This window comes from Rhineura floridana, chromosome 10 (assembly GCF_030035675.1).
Source record: "Rhineura floridana isolate rRhiFlo1 chromosome 10, rRhiFlo1.hap2, whole genome shotgun sequence".
Classification (NCBI taxonomy): domain Eukaryota; kingdom Metazoa; phylum Chordata; class Lepidosauria; order Squamata; family Rhineuridae; genus Rhineura; species Rhineura floridana.
The window spans coordinates 24,997,359-25,022,525 of NC_084489.1; the positions used below are offsets into that span (position 1 = coordinate 24,997,359).

Here is a 25,167-nt window from a genome sequence, read left to right on the forward strand (position 1 = left end):
GGAGAAAGGCTCATGATCTATTTGGTCATGTTGTGTACTCATCTCACTATAACTTCACATGCAATAACTTGTCAGACCGAGAAAGTATGCAAGATGCAGAGCATTTGCGGTAAAACAAAAATGAAGCAATGGAGAGCAAGCTGATCTAGTTAAGTGTCCCCAAATGTTTCCTAATTTACCGTTGTAGACAGATTCTCACATGTCCTGTGTCAACTACAATGCCTAGGTGGAAGTGCATTAAAGGTCAGGAGCCAGCAATGCTTAGGGATCGTGTGCCAGATTAAATAACTGCATGGGGTTGTGAACTGTGCGCGAGATTGTGGATAACAAGCAGGCCTTTCTGCTTACTTAGCTGCCAAAATCAGCCAGAGCATTTGACCCTATGTGACTCACTACATCAGTGGTTTTGCATAGGGAGCTGGCACCAGGGAGCTGCCAAGATTATGTGTGTACTGTTAGATGTAAGTTGCTTCTATGTAGTTTAGCTATATATCTATCAGGAGTTGCAGAATGTTTCCTACATAGAATTGGTGCATCTTTATAATTGCTGCTAGCTTCTCTCTCACTTAAGACAGTGATTAACTTAGGGACTGCAAAACCTCTTATTATAGACTCCATTTTCATAATTAGCTCCATCCCATAAAGAGGCTGCTGATTTTCATTTGTAGTAACACTGGCTTCAGACTAATAGACAAAGTTTATACAATCTGAAAATGTCCATGTCTACCTTATAAGTATCACTAATAGGCAAAAAACCTTGCGGTTTAAGAACATACCTATAGCCAACAGATATTTCTATCAAACTTTAAAAAGCAGGGAAATTGCACAGCTATAGTGAATGCACCAGGGGAGCAGGAGACCTGACCTCCTCTCTGAGATATTGGACTGCCCTACAAATTTGTCAAAATGCAAACACAATTTGGGTTGGTCTTTCACAGTCCAATCCACTTCCTGTGTAGCTTGAAAGAATTTGGTAACATGTGCCCATTGCAGAGGGGAGTGCTACTCTCCCACCATAATGAGGGGTTCCTCTGGACCACAGGGGCCCTAGGCCAGGGCCCAACCTGGCTGTCCTTTGGCACCGGCCCTTGCCATGACTGTCTAAAGGGAAATAAAGGTCTGGTGTGGCTGTGGCCCCCTGATTGGCCAAGCCAAGCAGCTGTGAGTCTGGCTTTTAGAACATGGACAGTTGGTTCTTACTGAGCATGCCCGGGCTTATCATTGACCATAATGTTAACTTTCTTAAATTAATTAAAAATCAGCTAGGCATTTTTTAAACTTTTAAACTGCAGAAGATGAAGATCAGAGTATGGGGCAAGATCAGCAATAGGATACAGGTACTCTGTGAACATGGCTGATTTTTAATTAATTTCAACAAATTATGGGAACACTGACAGAAAAAAGTCCAACAAGGGTCTGTTTTTCTCTCTCTCTTTTTACACTTTGAACTATCTATTCTCTCTGACTGTTTTGTTTATTGCCACAAAAATTGATAGGGTTGTTAAGCAAGCGTTTCTGAGTTCAGAACTGTAAGTTTTGTAAGGTTTTGTTTTGAAATGAGCTTATGGGAAGCATCAGAATGGCATGGGGGTATTTTCAATTTAACATTGCGGAATGCGAAAAACCTATGCTAGCTGGATAATTACACTTGGGCTGTGTAATAATACCACCATTCTAGCATCAGTGTATCAACACTACACAATTAAAAGCTGCAGCACATCATACATTTAAGGCTTTTTAATGTTTGCCTTGTTGACTCATAATCTTATGTTCCATGTAAGGATTTAAAAAATGCTTAGAATATATTAGTTTGAAGAAATCTTTCTAAGTGTTTTCAGAAATAGATTCTACATTACATAGGTAGAAGAACTTGAACAATATAGTTTATCCACACTTTGGAATTCCCTTTCCTTAAATATTAGACAGGCACCATCTCTTCCCTTTTCGGTGCCTACTGAAGACCTTCCTCTTTCAACAAGCCTTTTAAGTATTTTAAACCCTTATTTTAAAGATGTTTTGTTTCAATATGTTTTATAGTCTTTTGTTTTTACAGTGCTTTTAGTGCTTTTGTTTGCCGCCTTGGGCTCCTTCTGGGCAGAAGGGTGGTTTACTACTACTACTACTACTACTACTAATAATAATAATAACAATAATGAACAAAAACTGCCTAAATGAAGCCATGTTAAGTAATCCATTTAAAACACTAGGCTCTCATCTACTGTATTTGTTGCTTGTATTCCAGAACAAGATGCTATTACTTTGCAATGTAGTAATTCACCAGACAAGAAACACATCAGGCAAGGACAAGGCAATCGGTGTCTTAGTTTACAATGTGTGAATCCCTGAAGCGAGAAAACCAATCATTAGATAAAAATAGATGAACACTGAGCCAGGAGGCTTCAAGCCGACTTGTGGCCTGAATGAGCACAGATGAAAAGGCAGCAGCACAAAAAGTCTATTAAAATACAGAAAGCATGCACTCAGAAAATGTCCAGTGTGAAGCTAATGTAACATGTTCTCTCCTGCAAGCAGCAGGCAGCAATCATATTAGAATTAAAAACTTCTGTGCGCAAGAAAATTCTTCTGAATGAGAAATATGGATCTGTATGAAGTCACTAAAGGGCATGTAATATTTTAAAATTGTTTGCCATGCCCATGAAGTATGTATTATAAACAGATACAATTATTATACAAAACAGAGTCCTTGACACGGCAATTGAAACATATATTGCTATATAAATATTCTAAGTATGGAATATTTGCACCAATCTTATAGCCAGCTTTTCATAACATTTTTAGTGATAGAAATGTGCCAGGAGAGTTTTTACATGTTCATTTCTAACAAGTGGTGGAGAAACAGCTCAAACCCAAAGAACCTTAGAACAAGAAATCCTGTGCAGGTAGTTCCAGTAAGGTTAGTGCAATCTATCAAACAATATAAATGCATGGATTTTGTCTGTACTAAAAACACTCAGAAGACGGCTATTTCCTGCACTGACAATTGCCAAATAAACGTCGGCAAGATTGACAAACCTGAACAAACCGATTTTGTGTTATACCCAAAAGGATATGCTGCAACAAGCAGCAAGAGCCAGCCAAAAGGCTAGACATTAAGTCAAAGGAAGGATAAGTTGTGTGGGGACCTTGGCATTAGAATCATGCAGCTGTCAGATACATTTCATAAAAGGCTTCTTGTCTGCAGAACTTGCAAGATACTTAAAAGGAGGACAAAAAAGAAGGGAAAAATAAACTGTATCAGAATAAACTGTGTAGTAAGTGCAAAATACCACTATAGCAAGATTGTTACATTCTACATATCACCCCAACTACCCAGAAAATTTGCAGCCTGATAATCGTCCTTTTAGTGCGGCAGCACCTACCCCTTGGAACTCCCTGCCTACTGACATCAGACAGAGACCTTCGTTATATTCCTTTTGGCACCTGCTTAAAACTTTTTTGTTTAAGCAGGCCTATTCAGACACAGATGTTGATCTGTTTTAATCTTTTTAGTTAGTCGCTGTTTTAGTTGTTCTTAATGTTTTTAATTACTTGTTTTAAAATGTTTAATTGATAAATGTAATGTTTTTTGTAAACCACTTAGAGTACTTTACATTCAAGCGGTATATAAATTTTATTAAGGAAAAAATAAGTGTTGCAAAAGCAAGATCCTTCAATAAAAAGCTTAACATAAGATCATTAGAGATGAGTGACTATGTCGAAGCATTATACACTAAGCAGATTGTGCCTTTGTTTTTGGAAGACTTCTCCTAAACCTGATTTTGAGCTTAAGATCTAAGTCACTGTGAGACAATTGCCTGTGCAGAGGTGTATGCGAGGGAGGCCTGGTGCAAGCTGAAGCTGATGAGGAACAGAAGAAGAAGCCAGGGGTGTACAGATGCAGAGCAAAGGCTTGGGTGAAAAATGGGGTATATGCATAGCTGTGGAGTAGGCAGAGCTTGGAAAAGTTACTTTTTTGAACTACAACTTCCATCAGCCCAATCCAGTGGCCATGCTGGCTGGGGCTGATGGGAGTTGTAGTTCAAAAAAGTAACTTTTAGGAGCAAAACAGGAAAACTTGGGTGTAAGGAGGAAAATAGGAACAAGCAATGAGATTGAAGGGATACATACAGCAGCTGTGAAATGATAGGTCTATGCATTTGCTAGTGAAAGGCAGTTACAGAAGCAATCAGGAAGGGTAAGTAGGAAAGCTAAGGCTAAAAACTGCTGTGAGAGGGTGGGAAATGGGGCCAGGTAGAAAGAGTGTGGAAATAGACAATGGAAATGAGGCAGACGGGCAGGTAGAAAAAAAATGAATGAGATATGGCCACTTGGGTTTGTAGGAAATCATAAGAGTAGGAAAGTGTACTAGCCAAAGATGTAAGCATGATGCTACCTTGAAAAGAAAAATGTTGTTTGAAGTATATTTTTCATCAAATAGCAAATAGCAAGATTCATAGGGTGCTATCCAACTAAGTCATAGAGCAGGGATGGCCAAATCTGTCTATTACAATTTTTTCCAGTTTCTCATATTTCCAGTCGTATGTTCAGTTCTCCACATTCTGCATGCTAGTGTTGTTGTTTTTAAAGTCCTTATGGAAATTGGTCAACATTTTAGTGCAAATGTCCTTAACATACACATTTTCTATGCAATTTTGGTTGATATGCATCTTTTTACAAGCAATTTTTTGCTAATAAAAAGAGTTTTATGCATACTTTCCCCTAATGCACACATTATTTAGGTGGAGGACTGCATCGCAAAATGTGGAGAAGTGCAAATTTTGATGAGTGGCTGTGTTCGGTTCACATATTGTTCTGGAAAGCAAGAATTAGAGAAGTTTGCATCAAAATCGGAATCTAACTGAATTTCTTCTCCAACCCTACCTCCAAGTACTGAAAGCAAGAGTCTTAAGTAATTATGTTCATTGATTTCAGTAGCTGTATTCAGAGTATGACTAATACTCAGAGTATACTCAGAGTATAACAATCACATACAGAATGAGAAGTTATGAGTAAAAGTACAATCCTAATCCCAGCTGCTGCCCAATAGAACATATCACAGCATGTTAGATGGGGTAGGAGAGGGCAGGGAGATCACTGTGACAGTCTGGAGCTAGTACAGTGATCACCCAGATTGGGAACAATGCCATCATGTGATGGCAGTGGGGCTGACTCAGCATCCAATGGAACCTGGGATAGCTCAGCCCCACTTTGCCCCCACAGAACACCTCGCTTCCCAAGATGATGTGCTGGTTACTGCCAGCAGCACTTCTGCCCACCCACTCAGAAGGCGGAGGCTGGCTGGGCAGAGACATTCCCACCCAATCCAACACACACACTCACAGCCCAGCACAAAGGGGGCTTAGATTGCTCTGTAACGGTTAAACTTTCAGTATTTGCTTTTCATTTTCTAGATTTTTTCTGTCAAACCTATGAAACATGATCCAGCAAACTATATAGAGATAAAAAGAATACAATTTTTAAAATATATTCATAAAACTTCTGAATGCATTTACAGAAGTTTGTTCTAAGCTTGGAATTGTAACTTTCCAATAAATTTAAGCTAAAATTAGTAATATATTAATGATCTCCTTTAAATGCTAAGGCTCCAATTCTAATCATACTTATTAAGGAGCAAACTCCACTAAACACAATGGGAGTTACTTTCAGTAAACATGGACAGAATTGCACTGGTCATGCCTGTGATAAGTTTTTCTTCATTTATTTTCACCTGAGGCATTCTTTCTTTATTATTCCTATTGACATTTGGAATGTCAAAACGAAATCTCACTGGACCCATGGAAAGACAAGAGTTCAATTAAATTAACTAACAGCCTATGTAATGTGCCCTCTAGTGGTAGAGTTCCCTTATTTAATATACTAGACATTCATTAAGAAACTACTCCATAAAAGTATTTTCTAACTATGATTGAAATATGAGTAGTCAACTTAATTGGAATTTTCTAAAAGTAATTTATGATAAACATGTTACCTAAAAATGATACAACAAATGAGTAATTCAATGACAGTTACAGTTAATAAAATGCAGTTTATTAGGCTTTCCTCAAAACACCTGACAAATATTTCGCTAATGATTTTGAACAGAGTCTTCAAAAGGAATGGCATACTAGGTATTCCCTCTCCACACAAGCAAGAGCCCATATGCAACGTCTTGAAACAGTTCCTACTGATGCCTAGTAAAAGACAGATTCCCAGAAAGATAAGCATCCTGAATTCCCTCTTCCAGCTATATTTTCACAGATGTCAATTACTCACAATGTGACAATAGCCCAGCTGATTTAAGGTTGTGTTAAAAATTGGGGAGGGGGAGCGAAAATCTGGGCCCAAAACATGACATGAGGTATATGGAAGTGGTAGATTGAACCCTGAGAGACCTCTAGTGGTACACAGCTATACAGTGGGGGCCTATGTCTGTACGTGTGGCAGATGCACAAGGTCTGTGGGGCACCTACTGCCTCATAACTACTGTCAGGCACCCTTGAAAGTACAGCTGCAAAGGACATCAAGAGGTTCTCTAGTCAATCTTCCTGCCTGAGTACAATATTGCTAATCTAACATGCTCTTAAAGACTGCCAGTAATTGGAGATCTCATCACATCCTGTCCTGGCTATACCCTCCTAAGAATCAGATTCAGGATAACCAGTGTATTTTTCTCCATTACATAGATCAGACTATAGGTCACAGACCTCTGGAGTTCTGCAAGACATTGTCACAACAATTTGACATGCCCCCCAGCCCCCCTTAAGTAGGATGGGGCAGGTACACTACTTGCATGGGAAATGTCTTTCACACCAGGACTGGGCAAGTAGGCTGGACAGCGGGCTCAATCTGCTCACCACCCATGCAGGCAACAGTTTGTCCTTGGCAATAGAAATGCCTTGGCCAGTTCACTTCTGAGCTCTGCCTCCTTGCACTCTTGCCGCTCCACAGACACATCTATAACAGGGGTCAGGTGGCGATTCAGGAGACAGCAAACATTTGGGAGGCGGAGTAGTTGGGGGTTCGCCTAGTAACTCTGCCTCATCCACGGCATTCTGCATCTCAGGGGCGGGGCTGTCACTCAGCAGACTACTGAGATCTTCTCTAGCATCTTCACCCTCGCTCCCCGCATATTGTTAGGCCACTCCCCTGGATCCCAGCCCTCCTCCTCTTTGGAGCCACTCTGCAAAGAGTTCTCCATGGGGCTTGTGACACATCCTTGGGCAACCTGTTCTTGTGTTCCATTGCTTTTATAGGAAGTTCTCCCTAACATACAGCATCACACACAGCATAAATTTGGTTACAGTGTGAGCCAGTTATTTCTTATCTTGCCACAGCAGCCCAGGAAAAAAAATCCTGAGCCCTATTCTAACTGAGGCAATCTTTTATATTGTATCAAATCCTCAGGTTTAATTGGAGAAGAAAAGGTTGTCGTTTCTGTAGTTCACCATAAGTTATATTCTCTAGTTTGCAAACCATATTTTTGCTCATTTCATTCAATTCTTTCCAGCTTCACTGTCATTCTTGAAACATGGTGGACAGAAGACATTACTCACAGAAAGCCTTCACTGATGCTGAATAGAATGAAACAATTATTTCCAATGTCTTGTAATATATAATGATGCCATCCTTTTTTTCATGACACAGGTGAGATGTGAACATTGCTTGACAACACCACTTCAAATATGACCAAAGGCATCAGAAGATCTAGGCTGCAATCCTCTGCACATTGACCTAACAAAGCCCCACTGATTCCAAGCAAGTGTATGGAAGACTGCAAAGTTGCCTTTGTAAATTCTTTTTCAATTTTCATGCTTTCTTGTACACAAAAGGGTCAAATCTTCTAATATGAAATCCTCAGACTACATTTAGTTAGTGATGCTATTGGCTGCAAGAAGTAGCAAGAAATTTCTGGATGGCAGAGTTTAGAGGGCTTTTAAAAGATGCACATACAAGCAATAATGGTAGTGAACAAAATAATTATTTTAGCTTGCATTTATTAACCACCTCCGGATGGCTTACTTTTATCTTATGACAGTACCTTTGACTAGTATTAACCCTGATCAAGCATATTATCAGGTACACATTTTCAGGAGCTTCGCGCTGTGCCTGCTTTGTATTATCCGCTATACAGATTCAGCTGATTATACGCATGCATTAGAAGTCTCCCATGACTTCAAAAGAAGTGCTAACTGTATTAAAAAGAGAAAGCAGCTGCCTGCTGTGTCCCTTCCACAGTGCCAGAATTAATGAAAAATACCTCTGAGAATTACCACCCCACTAATTCCTTCTACTCAGAGAAGTGACTTTGGATTGACGCTTCCTTCAATTACAGAATGGAATCAGTGGGAAAAGGGAGATGATAAATAATTTATTTTGACAGTTACTTTACATAATTTCTTGTGACAGCACATAAGGTTGTATTTCAAAAACTCCATTTCATGTATTTTGTAAAATCAATACCAGAAAAAAAATCACACTGGTGTGGGGGAGATGGTGGAGTGAATTCACTCCAGAACCTTATTTAACAAAATATAATTTGATAAAGACAATTAGTTTAACATTCAAAAGGTTTTTTTCAAAATGGTCAGAGGTTTAAATTGTCCTGGGGGGGAAAGGATTTAAAGGCAGTCCCTATTTAATTAAATAATAGGGACTTTCTTTAAATCCACTTGTTCTAGGGGCATTAATCTGTGTTTTGGATCAATTACTGCTTCTGAAGTATATTTGGAAACAAATATGCTCAAATATGGGCTCCTGCTGGGAGGAAGGGAGGGATATAAATTAAATAATAAATAAATAAAATAAATAAAATAATAAATAGTATGCTCTATAAAAAATAGGGTTTTTTAAAGGTTTCCAACAAAATATTACAATGAATGCACAAGGTACACTGTTGGTGCCAGAGTCCCTAGTTACAATGAAATTAACATTTTACAGCATCTTTCATTAGCATACTTCCAATTGCTCCTGGTGTTTGCCTCGGATTCAATTACCTCTTTAGCATACTTAATTCCAGAAAGGCTGGCCTGCAGCATGGTATATGCTGTCAGTTCAGCTAAAGTAGGAAGAAATAGAATGACAAAAGGTTTCAGTTTTACAAGGCGTAAAATGGGAGGGGGTAATCAACACTCCCATGGCAACTAGGGATGGACCAATCTGTCAATTTCAGTTTCTCTCATTTTCTCATTTTTCCAGACTTAAATTCAGTTTCCCCATTTTTCCGTATCAGTATGTCCTCATGGAGATTCATCAGTATCTTGTGAGCATTTCTGTTACTATACATTTTTGCCAGCAATTTCCTCTAGTATAATGCATTTTTGTATGTTAAAACTCTTAGCACAAAGACAAGAGCTTTCCCAGGGTTAGGGAGGTGCCTCTAATTAGTGGCTATGTAGTGTGGACAGGGAATGCCCAGCAGACCTGGGCACCTGCTAACCAAGAGGCTAGGCATAGAGTTTCACCACAGTCAGAAGCTCAAGCTTGAGAATGGCACCTGAGGGGCATTTGTGACGTGGATAACCGGGCCAAGAAGGGAAGGGAGAGTGCTCTTGCGCTCACGTCTTTCTTGCGGGCTTTCTATAGGCACCTGGTTGGCCATTGTGAGAACAGAATGCCTGACTAGATGGACCAGTGGCCTGACCAAGCAGGCTCTTCTTCTATAAAGTTTGAGCAGAGAGAAAATAAGCCCCGCCTCATCCCACATATGCATTTGTTAATTGTAAATCATTTAAACCCCAAATCAATGTCCACTTCTTTCTTGCCAACCGCAATTGCACTGTTGTGATGTGCATTGATGTGGGATGCTCTATTACCACACAATTGCCCCATTCCACTGCCTCTCCTCCCTCCTTCTGCAACACTCAACAACCAAACACAGCCTACACTCCCTGTACTCTGGCTGCCTAGTAATGAGTGGCAGATAATGTGGAACCATAATGGAGTGAAGCCAACAGTTTAAATAATGCAGTAATTGGTCTTCAAACTGAATCATGACAAACTGAATGTTTATGTTCAACTAACTTGGCAATAATTGCAGACATTGAAATTTTCAAGGTACTTACACCACAGGCAAACCCAATTAAATCTAAATAAGGTTAGTATGTTTAGGACAGGAGCCAAAGACTCACAGAGACCTTAAATATTTATCTGCACATTGCAGTTCAACATTCCACTGACTGTAGTGTACAAATAATAATAAAAACATCTTCCAGGCGGCTTGGAAGAAGTGGTTGTTGAGAGTGGTTCAGGAGGCTCAAACCCCAGACAGTTTGTTTCAAGCCCCAGATCTCCTGCCCCTTTCCTTCACTTTAAAACAAACACTTTTTACTTTGTAGTTGGGTGTAGCGTAAAGCATAGCGCTGGAGACCCGAACCATCCATCGGTTTAATTTGCCCAGAGGTATCTATATATATAATTTAACATATGCAAGTTTTACACAAATGTGTGTCATGCACCTATGCCCAAAGTCCTTTAAGTAACTAGCAATGTCCTTGGACACAACCCTAACTTCACTGTGTGTATGAGTTCTGAGGAAGGACTTAGGGAACAATCCTAACTATGGGAAGCCAGACTAATTTACACTGGCTTAAATCAAGCTGGCGTAAAGTACGCCAGATCCAAACCCCGTTCAGGAGTGAGGGTACTGCTGGCTGAGCCAGCCCAAGACTGGCAGATGAGAAACAAGTCTTTAAAATAGTTTTTTGTAGGGCACATTCAGCTGGGTAGCCAGGTCACATGACTGAACTGAGCTGAACAGAGTTAGGATCCAACCAGAGCAAGGCCCCCACCTGCCCGGTCACATCCATCCCCTTTTTGAGACTTATACCAGCTTCGGCTAAACCGAGATGAGGGACTTACACAGGCATATCTCCAGCTGAACTGGGGTTGGAGACTTACACCGGCTGAGCTGAGGTTCAGGGCTATGCGAGAGATGTGCCAAACCCTAACTCACTCATCCCAGCAGATCTTGAGTTTGGATTGTTACCACAGAGTTCTACTGTTGTTTCCTCAGTAAGGTTTGTGTGCTCAGATGCTTTGCTAACAGAAATGCAGATGGCATTTGATGCAGTCCCAGCATGCCACTGTGTTTCCTCAGCCCATTTTATTAAACTATAATAGAAGTTTCCCTTCTACTAGTGGGAAGGAAACTCAGGCATCAGAAACAAAAACTGAACAGTTGGCTGTGTGCAATGATTTGTGGCCTCTGTTTTTGTTCCACATTTGTAGAATGGTAGCAATACTAACCTCACAAGGAGGTCAAGAGGGCCTTCTCTTGAGGGTCAAAAGAGTCAAAGATGACAACTGTAAAGCATCTGACACTTAATATATTATTTTAAAGAGACCATATTACTAGGCAAATATTTTCCATGAAGTGTATCAATTAACCACTAGATAGCAGTGTACAAAACTCTGAATGAATACGCTTTATATCTTGGTGATTTTTATCTTTTGGGTACTGGGTCCCAGTGATCTCCTCATAGATACCCTGCCAGTCAAGGTGCTGTTGCTGATTTCACAGGAGTTTTGCTTCCAGGCCATGGGCCAGAAAAGAAGGTCACTGCAGTACAGACCTTTTGGGATCTCCACGAGGGTGCCATCCATTCAATTTTGTAGTGCTGAATGTATTATTCGGTAGAAGTGAGTGATTATTGGGTGGTAATCTCAGACTGAGATTCTGGCTTGTCATGTTTTTGGGTGCTTTGAGGTTACTCAGTACTACTCTGTGTGAACAAGTATAGAGTACAGCCCTACCTGGGTGAGAGTGGTTATGTTGTTGTTTGTATGATCTATATTGCCCTGGATGGAGGTGGGTGGATGAGCTGGTTGTAAATTATAATTAATTCTGCTGTGTATTTTTGTACACTATGTGTTTGCTCGGTTGGCTGGGGATTAGTTGAGTTACCTGTGTGGCTAGTGGGAATGCATGAAAGTAAGGCTCGGATATGGAGGATTGCTAAGGATGTATTTGGGAAAGGTTACTGTGTCGGTCAGGGGGCAAGTGTGGGTGCAGCTTCTATCGTAATTATTTTAGTAACTCACAATGCTGTTTTATGGAGTTTACAGTGTTTTTGTGTTGGATTTTTATGCATAACATTTTCATATCTAAGAGAATATTTTGTTTTCCTATTGTTATGAGTATAGGGGTTAGAATGGATGATCCCTGTGGGTCCCCTTCCATCCTCTGATTTGGAATCCTGTGCCTTGGAATGAGGAACTCACTGTGCTGGTCAGATGAGTCTCCTCTGTTAAGCTAATAGAGTGGCCTGATAGTTAATGGGCTTATTAGGTGCCCAGCAACTGATGAATGAGCCAGGAAGATCCTTTTGTTATTGAAACTCTTCAGGAGAGCCTCCCTCCCCCTCCTAGAGCCTAGGAGAGTTTTGTGTTTTTAGTTGTGTCTAGAGAAAGGCTGCTGACTGGAGGCAGACAGAGAGGCTATCCCTCTGCACCATGGCTTTAGGATGCCTCCTGCAACCCAGATGGAAAAGCTGGATATTGGACTGCTGATGCTTTTATCTTAAGCTCAGGTTGGAATGTGTGTAAATAAATAAACCATATTTCATAAAGACACCGCAGTCTCTGCTGACCTTCTTCCCAAAGGAAACCAAACCCTGGAGGAGCACAGGGACCCTGGAAATCTCACCACTCAGAGATTGGGGAGGCGCACAACACTATACATTATGCTGCTTTAAATGTGCATTTTATGTTTGACCTTAATCTGCAATGTTTTATTTTGATATTTTTAATGCTTTATTTGATACTTTAATTTAGGTTGTAAACCGCTTTGAGATTTTTTGAAAAATATATAAAGCAGCATAGAAATTTAAATAAATAAATATCAGGGGAGAGGAACCATGGTCTCCAGGTATTGCTGGACTACCACTGCCATCATCCCTGACCACTGACCATGCACCAACACTTTGAGATCACTGTGGTAGCCTTTAGGATGTGGTGCCCCTCTACTAAGGACAGCTCAAATTCACATTATCTTGGAGAAAAAACTTTACGAGAAAAAACTCTCTCTAAAATAACTTCAGAACAGTGCATAATCCTCTTGTCACATTCTGTAAGATCCAAGTGGAAATGAAGGGGTCTTTTTTCCCCTTTGGTTACTAATTTAATTATTTCCAAGGATTTTAAGTTCAGAAAGAAACAAAGCAAAACCAACCAATCATGACATGCTTACAACTAAAATACTCCTAGTTTTTCTTCATCATATTTTAATCTGCAGAACTTTTCTTTCAAACAAATTCCAGGTACTTCATCCTTAGGTGTTTTAAAACTAAAAATAAGTCTTATTTCAGATTTGCCAACTTAATGTTGCTTAAATGTAAAACATCTTGAGAAACAGATGGCAATCAGTGAGTGGACTAGTTATCATATAATGTCCACCATGAGTTTATCATGACATGAGTAATCCTTGGACTCACACATTCCATGTTCATCTTACTTGGTCTGAATCCCCTCCCAGACTTCCTGGTTTGCAGCAAACCATAATTTGAAACTACCCCCAGATCAGAAAAACTATGGTTTCCCTCAAACCAGGAAGTCAGGGGGAGAATTAGAGCACACAAGAGGAGGAGGGGGTATGGAGGCCCAAGGCTCTCTCATGTATTACCAAACTATGGTATTATGTGTGAACTGGGCCAATGAGTATTTACAGTGTCTAGGTTAGACTATTGCAGATATTACTTTAAAAGATTTCAGTCTGACTACCAAGGAATTATTATGGCCAAAGATGGAGTTTCTATAGGCCAAACTATGCATTAATAAAAATCCTAACTCCTGCGTAGCATGAAAAAAAATATAGGTATTTTGACTAACATTACTAAAAGCATCTGAATAAATGAAAGAACACTTAAAAATATTTTTGTTTGATATTGTGTGAAAATGAGCTATTACAGCCCTAAATAAACTCATTAGTAGAAAATACATGCTACTGTAAGTCACTATTGACCTTGATTAATCTCCCTTAGCATTCTGAATTAATTATGCCAGATAATTATTTTTCATATGCATGTACCACTGAATCACGTCACTGCTCAATTTCCATAAACTGCACTTTATCATCTGTGTGCTCAACTTGCAAGCAGAAATGCATTTTACTTATTTGGTTCTGTAAACAAGCACAAATAACTGAATAAAATACCCAATGAGCAGCTTTATTCATTCGTTCTCAAAAGATTCTGGGTTTTCAAAAGCAAGCAAATCAGAGCTTTATCACCTCTGGTCATTGGTCATGCTTGTTGAGGCTGATAGGAGTTGTACTTCAGCAACATCTGGAGAGCCAAAGATTCCCCACATCTGCTTTAACCCAAAGCTGTCTGCATTTTTGTATAGTCAAAAATGCTGTGAGAAATCCAGAAATCCTCTACTACAACACTCAAGAGATAGATTCCAAATACCTCATCAACTCCTTTGTTGCCTTCAGGCTTCTAGTCACTATTGCTGAAAGTTTTCTTTAAAAATCCTAGCAAATATAGCAGAGATGGCTAACCCACAGCCTCCTGGCTGTATCTGGCACTCCAAGACTGTTTGTGGCCCCAACGGCCCTGCAATTTTCCCATTTTTAAAAAATGACTGGCTGCCACCATAGGTCCCCCACTGTGATACTGTGATGCCAAACTACTGGGAGATTTTTAGACATCCAAGTCTCCCACCCGAAAACAAAACAAACTTTCCCCCCTTAAATTACTGGCTGCTCCAATAGGCACCCCACTGTGATGCCAAAATATTTTTTGTGGTCCTCCAAGGTCATCTGACCAAGGCAATTGCCCTGCCCAAGCCCCATTCTAATGCAGGGATCTGCCACCATAGGATGCAGCCAGATCCTAAGTGTGTGGCCCCTCTGCAACATGCTGGGATTCCATAACAGACATATCCATGTAGAAAAGGTACCCTAACAGATAGAAAAGTTTGAAAACCACCACTATGTAAGACTCTCCAGTTCATAGACCAGTGGAAATCAATCAGTCAAGGAAATACATACAACTTATGAACATTTATTTCTGAACCATAAGCAAATGTTTAAACCTTCCACTTACCTCTGCCAACACCACAATCAGGATAAGTTCTACCTTTGAGTCTGGGAAAAGTCCATTTACTTGGGGTGACATGCCAATAAGGACACAATTGGTAACCACTGATATGACAGTCATAGTCTGAAAAGCCAACTGAAACAAAAAGTAAAAAGAAGTAGAATTCCTTTAATAAAAATATATATCTTTTCTTTTCTCAGGGTCCCAAGGAACCCTGGCATTCCTCTATTTTATATTCAGAAGTGGCAATAGCCTAAAGCTTAGGACATGTATCTGCATGAAATTTGCCAATAATAGTACATCACGAAGAGACAAAATGTGAAAACTTTGGAAAGATACTCAGGTATGTCTCCTGCTGTGCAAGAATTAAAGACCAGACACTCGCTAAGAAGTCACTGTATAGTTAACTTACAGTGCAGTGGAATGCAGGTCTATTGAGAAGTCAATCACTTTATCTTTCATGGGGCTTACTGTCAAGTAAGTGGGCACAGGATCGCAGCCTAGGCTTTGATTTAGTGTTGGCATTGGCAGAAAGCAGAGTTCTTGTTCCTTTTACAGCTGTGTCACAGGCAGAAGTTCAAGAGGTTAAGCCTTTTCTAGCATTGAAAGATAATTATGAGAAAAGCTTCACTTGTCTATCTGTTAGGCAAATATATTTTTGCGTGGCCACTAATTTATTTTTGGGCCCTCCACTCCACCTGCAAAACAGGACCCAAATTAGTGTAAGACACAAAGCATATGAAAATGTTATGCAAATCTGTATCCCCTTTTACGAGTGGGTTGGGGGGCTCAATCCATATACAGTGTACTGGTGTACAGCTAGATATATATATTTACATTTGGTGTGGATCTGAAGAGTGCTGCAGGTCTAGCAGCTGATATCTCTGTTGGAGACTGTATGGTTTTAGTGTTGATTTTACTACTGTGTTTCATTGTTCTTTTAACAATCTGATATTCTTTCTATTTTTTCTTTTTCTTTCTTCAGCCTTTTGCATGCATTCTTACCTCCTGTATGGGGTTCCGAGAGAATCTTGCCTTCTCTAACCAAGGCATCAAGGTGACTGGGGATCAAAGGAGAGGTCCCATCTCCTCGAAAAGGGGTATTTACTTATTTAAAACACTGATATCCCACCTTTCTGAAACGTTTGCTAACGAATGAGGAATACAGGTACAATAAACTGCCTGCCCAGTTTAAGACCTTCCCTGTGATTGATATGGGCCTCCAGATGTCCCATCAGTCCCAGCCAGCATGACTGCTGGTCAGGGTTGACAGGTTCCCCGAACTAAATGTCCTCCAGCTTACAAGAGGAGAAATGCTCAGCTCTGCCTCATATCCCACTTCTGTATCCTTAAGAAAAACAAAACTATCTTCTCATATATTCCAATGATAATGAAAAATTAAGAAAGAAGTTGCGCAAACTTTAAGAATTTGAACAGATTACCTGCCATACACCTATATTTGCAGTGGGCTCTGAAAATGGACGTTTAAAGATCCTGCACATTTTTAAGGCATCAGAATACATCTCTGTGATGTTGTTTAGCACTGCAAAAACAGCTGCCAAAGGGTAGACACATGAAAAAAGGCTCACATAGCCAAACTGTAAGAACAATTCCAAATAATCATCAAAAGTACCCTGGAAGAAAAGAGAACATTTTAACACTAAATGTACGATTAGAAGCAGTTTCAGATTCTAGCAGATCTATGTATTTTCCTAACAAATTTGAAAGATTAAAGTTGAAAATGTAGATGTAAAATGGTAAGTAGACAGTGTAAGATTAGAGTGAGCAGGGTGGACATACCAACTGCCTATTCTCACGTCTGTTCATTTGAAGATCAATTAATACTTCTTATGCATTCATCTCATGTGGAACATGGAAGGCATTCATTTAAAGCATGAGAGAATGTGTACACTGCTCCATGCCCAACTTGAAAGATCACTAGTTAGAATGCAAGGGATGTTTTAATAATTACCTCCTCTCTTATGCTTAAACCTCTGTTTGGCATGTGTTTTTGCCCCATATTAAATTTACCAACCAAAGCCTTACTAATTATAATTATACAAAAACCTAAATAAAAAAAACTCTTAAAGCTAATGCAAAATATGCAACAAGAGGTCCAAGTGAAGGGGATGCAATTAGAGCTTGGTGCTTTGTTGGTTAATTTTAGACTCTGGACTCAATGGTCTTACTTGGGGCTCTGTGTTTGGATGGCGATAAATATTGCTACACTTAGATGCCCTCCTGCTCATTCTGTTGAGTGGCGCACTCGATTTCTACCCCAAAATCCTGCCCCAATGGCACCACTATGTCACATGCACTAGTATTTCCCTGCTGGGCAGAGACTGGAGGTGTGAACAACAAAAAGAATGGTTTTGGACCTCTGGCTTGAACAAGCATAACAATTTTATGTTCTAAGTATATAATTCAGAATTCAGATTCAGTATTCAAATATTTGCGATAGTCCACAGTTTTTTAAAATTAGGAAAGGCTTCACTTTTCAGATGCAATGAATCATAAAACAGGATACAGTCAGCTTACCAGATAGGTATCCATCCCTTTTTCCTGATTAACTTGCTCAAATAAAGACAGGTCAGTATCTATTTCCATTGCTTTCACCTTTTTCTTTACCCTCTTATTCCGTCTCTTTTGGAGCCAATAAGGCAGTACAGCTTCTACACATTGATTAAGGACTTGTGAAGTTATCAGCAAAGTTGCCAAACTCTAAGAAAATTAAACAAAGCAAGCATGCAACAAGACTGTAACAGTCCTTTAAAATATTATATCTGCATTTAATTAACTAATGATCATCACATATAGTACCCAACACAGATCTAAAGGTTCCACAATATATTGAGCTGGAGCCAAATTCCAATTTTTAAGCTGCATACAATAAGTGTGAAAGTAGTCGCAGAGGCAGCCCATTTTGTAGGACTGGTAGCATTACAATATTAATTATGGATAACAACCCACTAGCGTTATTAACATTATTAATATTCATGTTTCGTGGATGGCTGTTTACCAAAGAAAGAACAGACCCAGAAATTTCACATAAAAAACATACTAAAATATCCTTTGCAACAACCCAGTTGTCCCAGAGTAACTCAAACCCATGTTAAGAAAGGATGCAACTGTAATTCCAACTCAAGACTGAAAGGAGTAGATACGCCACTACAATGTACTGCAAGTAAAACAAACACACACAGCACCATATTAGACATGAGCAATTCTTTCACATGGTAGAAGGCAGTCTTAAAAAACTACCCGTCAGAACTGTTCAGCACATAGGGCAAGCCGCTAGAGAGCTTGGAACATATTTCCTAGCTTGAAAATATTATCTGAGTCAGCCTGATGTAAATTAACAAAATGTTATAGATGCTATATTAGAGACAGATGACTGAAACAATATTATAATCAAATATCCTGTGATTAGTGCAGTATTTTAAAAGCTATCCAAACAACATTTTAAACAAACCTCACCTGTCTCAAAAGTTTCATATCAAACAAGACGAAAGCAATGTAGAATAAAGATGCAAAGCAGTTTAAAAAGTTGAACTGCAAAAGGGAGAAAAAAAGTTAAATGTCATCATCTCAGTATCCTAATTCATGAGGGAAAAGCTACGGATCACATGACATAAGCAACCCAGGGAGGCCTCTTCTCTCTACCCCATGCAACCCTGCACTGCCACCATGTGGTGATTCATCTAGAGTTGTTATTAGGAAAATACACTTCCCAAGGAGAAAAGCTTCTCAAGGAGAGAATTGTGTGTATTTATGCTTTGACACCATCCACCACCAACCACTTTCCCCTGAGGGATTATAGTCCTCAGCCACTGCCTCCATCCACTTTCCCCTGAGGGATTATAGTCCTCAAATTGCCCAATCCTGTCCTATGCAATCCCCATTCATTCTGATGAAGTTTGAGCAGAATCAGCACCTGACTACGTCCTAGACTAGAGCAAAGGGGTTGTATTAACAGTGAAGACATTATGCAATACTCCCAAAATGGTGCTTTGTTAGTTCCCTTCCCTGATCAGAACAATCCTTTCTGGCAACTAGCACTCCACAGATTTTGCAAATGATCTGCGATACATTGCTTTCCCTCATTAAGCCCTTGGAATTGGGCAGAATATAAGTCAAAATAAATAAACTAAATATATTGCACAAAAATGACAGATTCTTAATATTTCTGTTATTAGTTTGGTGTTTTAAGTTGAGACACAGGCCCAATTTGCAAGTTATGGACGAGCAAATATGTGGGCTCTTAGAAGACTGCAGCTGCTTTGCTTCTCTCTGGCCACTTTGCTGGTGTGCTAAGAAGTGCTTTGGATTAGTGTGTTGCACAAACTTGGGCTTCTGGTTTAGTTCTTCCAAATAAATCATAAATTGTAACCAAGATTTGTTTGGAGAAAGTTAAAGCATAAACCCAGGTACAGACGGCATGCTAAACGAAACCATAACTTAGATCAGTACAGCAGCAAAAACAACCAGCAAAATAGCTGTGATCTCCTTTCTGGAAGGCAGCATGTTTACTCAAGCCATGGTTTGGCTTAGTGTTTTATGCAAACAAGGGCACTGTGTTTTACATAAATTTAATAGTAAGATTATTCTGCCCATTTCTGCATTAATCTGGAAATGTCTTTTCTAAAATGTGTACAAAAACTGTATTTAACTACTAATTTAAAATGTATTTTATCTCTATGAATTTATAAATGTATTTTATCTTTAAATATGCATTGTTAATACATTTTGTATGTTCTTTGAGCCAAGAAGTATATTGCAAAACTCAGAGAAAGTACTAAATTGAAAGGATAATTACATTCCAATTTGCATATTAGGGTGTGTGGATCAGGTCACATCAGGATTTCAAAGTAACTGAATTCCTCAAGTACCTCTAATTTAACCTCTTTAGTGATTTTTTTTAATTTAAGGTGCATTTCTGGGCACATGACCATCCAACAAAAGGATTATTTTAAAAAATCTGCACCATTTTTTCCAACAAGCCCACCCATATTCTAACCCAGCTGTAAGAGATGTAAATTTACTGTTTGAATTGTAACTATTTCCAAGAAATGGAGCTCTTAGAGCTTACACTTCCAAAAGGAACATCTTGAGGGTAACCGATAGAAATTTGAGGAAGGGCTGTAGCTGGATGGTAAGAGTACCTGCTTTACATGCAGAAGGTCTTAAATTCAATCCCTGGCATCTCCAAGTAGGACTAGGAGAGACTCCTGTCTGAAACTCTGGAGAGCCACTGCCGGTCAGTGTAGGCAATACTGAGCTAGATGGACTAATGATATAAGGCAGCTTCCTATGTTTCTGTGGCTTATGTTAAAATAAATCCACAGTGATAATTTTTCTTTCAGACTGCAATCCTATGCACAAACGTTTCTTTGAACAAACTGGGAATTACTTTTGAGTAGACATGCATAGCATCAGTCTGTCAGATTATCAGATATCAGACCTAATCCTCTGCAGCGTTTTCTTCTGAAGCCCTGTTAAAATGGAGCAATGCATTGGTTCCAAACTGTAAAATTACTTCTGCATGTTCATAGGATGGTCACCAGTCCTGGCTGTGGCTTGCCATGCTGTATCATATGCTACTCCAGAGAGTACTCTGACTCTCCAAAGCACATATTTTTGAGGTATGAGGGGCTGCAGACCAATGGAAAACTGGCAATCTCACCCCGTGGATACACAAAAGTGCTTTTTTTCTTGAAAACATTCCTCTTTGGATCCAAAACAATATTTTTATGAAATGTCCACTCCTTTCAATGGGCCTTGTCAGACATATTTCCAAATAATATTTAAAATATTTTCAACTCTACGTACCACCAAGACTTTCAGAATTAAGTGATTCTGATATGAAGACTCCAATCGATGGTTTTCTGAAATTTAACAAGGTCCCAATGAATGGAAAATACATAAACTTGAGGCATGTTAGACATCATTTATGTTAAATGCAATTAAGACATTTTTCCTACAAATATACAGTAAAATATAATACATTTAAGCCATAATCTGAGAGAAATGAGGTTGCGCAATACTTGTATTAAAATATTACATGTTATCTATATTACATTATATCTACATTATAATTTGCACTGTATATTTGCATTATAACTGGTATGTTTGGTTATACTGAAGGCCACAGACCTGGATCTACAACATACCAAGAGCACTAAGAAGTGTTAAGCAGCAATGTTTAGGATAAGTTGAAATCAAAAGAATTGACAAACTTTCCAGTCAATCCTTCTTGGGTGTTATTTTCTAAGTTTTCTAGTCAATATTATTTTTACCTGTTCAATTCCTTCCAAACTCAATTAGTGTGTCAAAACTATGGTCATTGAAATATATAATGAATTTTTGGGGCAATCATATTGTTCCCCTTTCTTACTATACATTTAGCACAGTTTAAGCTGAACGCAGTGCCAGCAAATCCCAAACTACTCCTTTATTTCAAAACTTATTTTTGTGATGCAAACCTAAATTAAAAGCATACAGTTAATTTCTATGTCTTCATCATGCACTAATTAATATTTTTAAAGCATCCTGACAGCTGCAAATCTGCAGTCTGAACATTCATGTCCTGTAATGAAATGTATCAAATGGTAGTTCTGATACCATTACTTTTCTAGTGCAACAGTAGTAAACTATTCCTGGATATCTAGTATGCTGTGATCCTGACCATGTTAAGAAAAAAACCTTACTACTGTCAAGGCTCATTAAAATACTGTGAATGTACTGTGCATATACTGCCCTGAACAGTGCTTTATATATATATTTTCATTCATTCGGACTTTGCTCTATTAATGTGATGCCTGCACTGGGCCAAGTAAGACTCACCTGACCTTTTCAAATTATGCTAAAGATTATACCCTCTTTTATAAAAAATATTTAATCAAAATATGAAATTAACAACCTACATTTAAAATTAACATTTGTGCATTACTGAGTCTGTCAATAGATCATATATTTCGGCTGACTGATCATCCGGCTTTTAATCAATATTTTTACAAAGCCTAAAAGCCTTAATCTTGATACTTTTCTTGAAGGAACATAACAATTTTTCCTAAGTGTAACGTAACTTTCAATTTAACAAACAGTTTACAAATTAATATTCATTCCAAATTGTGTAAACATCCAAATCGGCTGCCTTGTCTTTCACCAATCTACACTGTTGTGCTAATTTTTGAGTCAGAGCAATATGCCATAGTTCATTATAGAGTTATCTAAAATCAGTTTTCCAGCACCTCACTATGATTTGCTAAGCAGCCATTAACATAAAACAAATCAAGTATTTAGATTTAGCACTCTTATCTTGATTTTCCCATATAATTAAAAATGTCAGAGAATGTATTACTTTTTTATTTTATTACTGCAAAAACCTTGCATTTTAGTACATATACTCTACACCCTTTCTGAGTGCACCCTTCTGAAAAACTGCATTTTTTGCTTTTGTTACCAGTGATGGTCTCATGAATATGATATACCATAGATAGGCCTTTTTGCTTCAATTTTTATGCTGTTCTACTTTATCTTTACTAGTATGAGTGCAACAATATTGAGAACAGTACCCAGCCCTTAAACTTTTATTTACAAATACAACCTGTTCCACAGCCTGCTGTTCAGTATGTTATCTCAATTTGCACCCAAATGGCTTCATTGGTATTTTAAGAATCTAGACTCCTCTCATGCCCCTTAACAAGTTTTAGCAAAAGGCTGCTATTATTATTATTAATATTATTATTATTATTATTATTATTATTATTACTACTACTACTACTACTACTACCACCATCACCACCACCACCCGCCCTTCACCAGCAGGTCCCAGGCCTTTATTCTAGGTTCCCCACTAATATTGAAACTTTCCTTGCAACAGTGCTAATTCTTTGGTTTTGTTGTTGTGTGCCTTCAAGTTGATTATGACTTATGGCAACCCTATGAATTAGCAACCTCCAATAGCATCTGTTATAAACCACCCTGTTCAGATCTTGTAAGTTCAGGTCTGTGGCTTCCTTTATGGAATCAATCCATCTCTTGCTTGGCCTTCTTCTTTTTCTACTCCCTTGTTTTTCTCAGCACTATTGTCTTTTCTAGTGAATCATGTCTTCTCATGATGTGTCCAAAGTAGGATAACCTCAGTCTCATCATTTGACTAAAATGGAGGGCACCTCAAAAAGGAAATTTAATTTTGGAACTGAACCATTTTGATTGCATTACTATGCCCTAGAACAGGAGTTTACAAACTGTGGTGTATGGATCATCAGTGGTCCTCAACATGTCTGTATTAAATATTCATATTTATTTTAATTGTATTTTTTCTTGTATTTCTTATATTGTTTATCATATGACAATTTGAATTCTATAGAATGTAAATTGTAATAAAATAAAGTATGATAAATAAAAGATGCAATAAAAATACAATTACAAATCATACAGCATCTAGCACAGCACATTACATTACAATTACTACAACAGACAGAAAAATGATTGAGTCTGCCAAGATCAGCTATTTCCAAGTGGTCCATGGGTTTGGAAACCACTGTCCTAGATTAAGCTGTGTCCACTTTTTAATATCCTTCTTAAATTGCCTAATAATGGTTGTGTATTTAATTGCTGCAATCTTTAAAGTTTTTTGGGGGGTATTTAGTCCTGGGTAGTGGAAACAAATTCTGTAAGCCACTTTGAAACATAAATAAATCAACAAGTATTTGCCAAAAGTCTGAAACTTATACCCAATTTATAAATTTTCTATCTTCTACTGTATATAATCATTTCATTGTTTAACTGTCAATTTCCATGAATCCTATTTTTTTATCATCTAATTCTCAATCAGTTATTTTTAACCCGGTGGTCTGCGATTAGTTTCCAGATCCTTAATTTCATTTTAAATTTCCCCTTTTCTATTTTGGTCTTTTTATTGCATGCATATATTTAAAGCATTCTCCATGCACTAGAAATTTCACAAAGTCCCATTTTATGTGCATGGATATGCAAGAAGTGATATTTTCTTTAAAATAATTTTGTAGCCTTCTGAATCCTTTTGCACATCTCTAGCGTCATTAATTAAATAGTGTTTAATTTCCAGACTTAAGTTCTCAGCTGCTGTCTTAGCAGGTTTACTTTAACCTGCACAGGACAATGATCAGATGCCCACTGTTCCTATATGTTAAATCTGCAAAGACACAGGCTAGAAAGTTTATCCATAGCACAGCAAAGACCCAGCCTTGTTAGTTTCACCTTAAAACAAAGGCACACTTTCACCCTGAAGCAAATGCACAAGCCTGAATGTTTATCCACAACAAAGCAAAGCTTGTCAATTTCACCTTTTTAAAAGCCTTCATTAAAAGGAGTTTGGTTCCTGAAGCATTGACTGAGGTATTATTGCAGTGCTTTTGCAATTTATTTTTACTTAATATTTTTGTTTGATTTTTATTGTTTGTCCAAAACCAATTAGAGTTTTCCCCTCCACCATCACCATGAGCAGGACCAGTGCCAGGCATGACTGGGCCCTTGGACACCAGCCTGCCCTGGGCACGCAGCTCCTGCCTGTTCCACCTACCTCTCTCCGGTCTTCTGCTGCTGTGCATGCAGGGCTACCATCAACCAACATGGTGGCGGAGGCTTCTCTAAGGGGTTGATGCCCCGCTGCCATCTTGGTTGATGGCACGCATGCATGGTACACTACATGCATACACATGCCTGTCATCAACCAAGATGGTGGTAGGAGCATCGGCCCCTTAAAGAAGCCTCCGCTGCCATCTAGGTTGATGGCAGCCCTACACGTGCAGTGCAAGCAGCAGAAGACAGGAGAGAGGTAGGTGGAGCAAGCAAACAGGCGGGTGGCCTGGAAGCTCCCTCCCTGAGATCCATGGCAGGGGAGTGCTACTCTTCCACCCTAATGAGGGGCCCCTCTGGGCCACAGAGGCCCTTAGGCAGGGCCCAACCTGGCCACCCTTTGACACTGGCCCTGACAATGAGTTCACTTGTCCTGAATTTAATTTTCTGAAACTTAAAAAAAAAAATTGTTTTTAGTTGGAGAATATATTATTGCAACTATGTTTTACCTCCATATTTCTCCATCCCAAAGATATAACAACCCTGAGGGTCTCTAAGAATGTTTTTG

The 25,167-nt window shown here is 38.8% G+C and overlaps 1 protein-coding gene across 7 annotated transcripts in view; it reads right to left on the reverse strand.

The window, feature by feature from the left end:
• ANO10 (anoctamin 10) overlaps window positions 1–25,167 on the reverse strand; it is a 92,656-nt gene that overhangs the window by 47,323 nt on the left and 20,166 nt on the right. For all 7 annotated transcript variants that reach the window (XM_061586734.1, XM_061586733.1, XM_061586737.1 and 4 more), the window contains 5 exons: window positions 20,868–20,923; window positions 18,516–18,590; window positions 17,577–17,759; window positions 16,481–16,672; window positions 15,045–15,173 (listed from right to left, as the gene is read on the reverse strand). In XM_061586734.1, coding sequence (XP_061442718.1) covers window positions 15,045–15,173; window positions 16,481–16,672; window positions 17,577–17,759; window positions 18,516–18,590; window positions 20,868–20,923 — 635 coding nt within the window. The remainder of the gene's footprint in view (window positions 1–15,044; window positions 15,174–16,480; window positions 16,673–17,576; window positions 17,760–18,515; window positions 18,591–20,867; window positions 20,924–25,167) is intronic.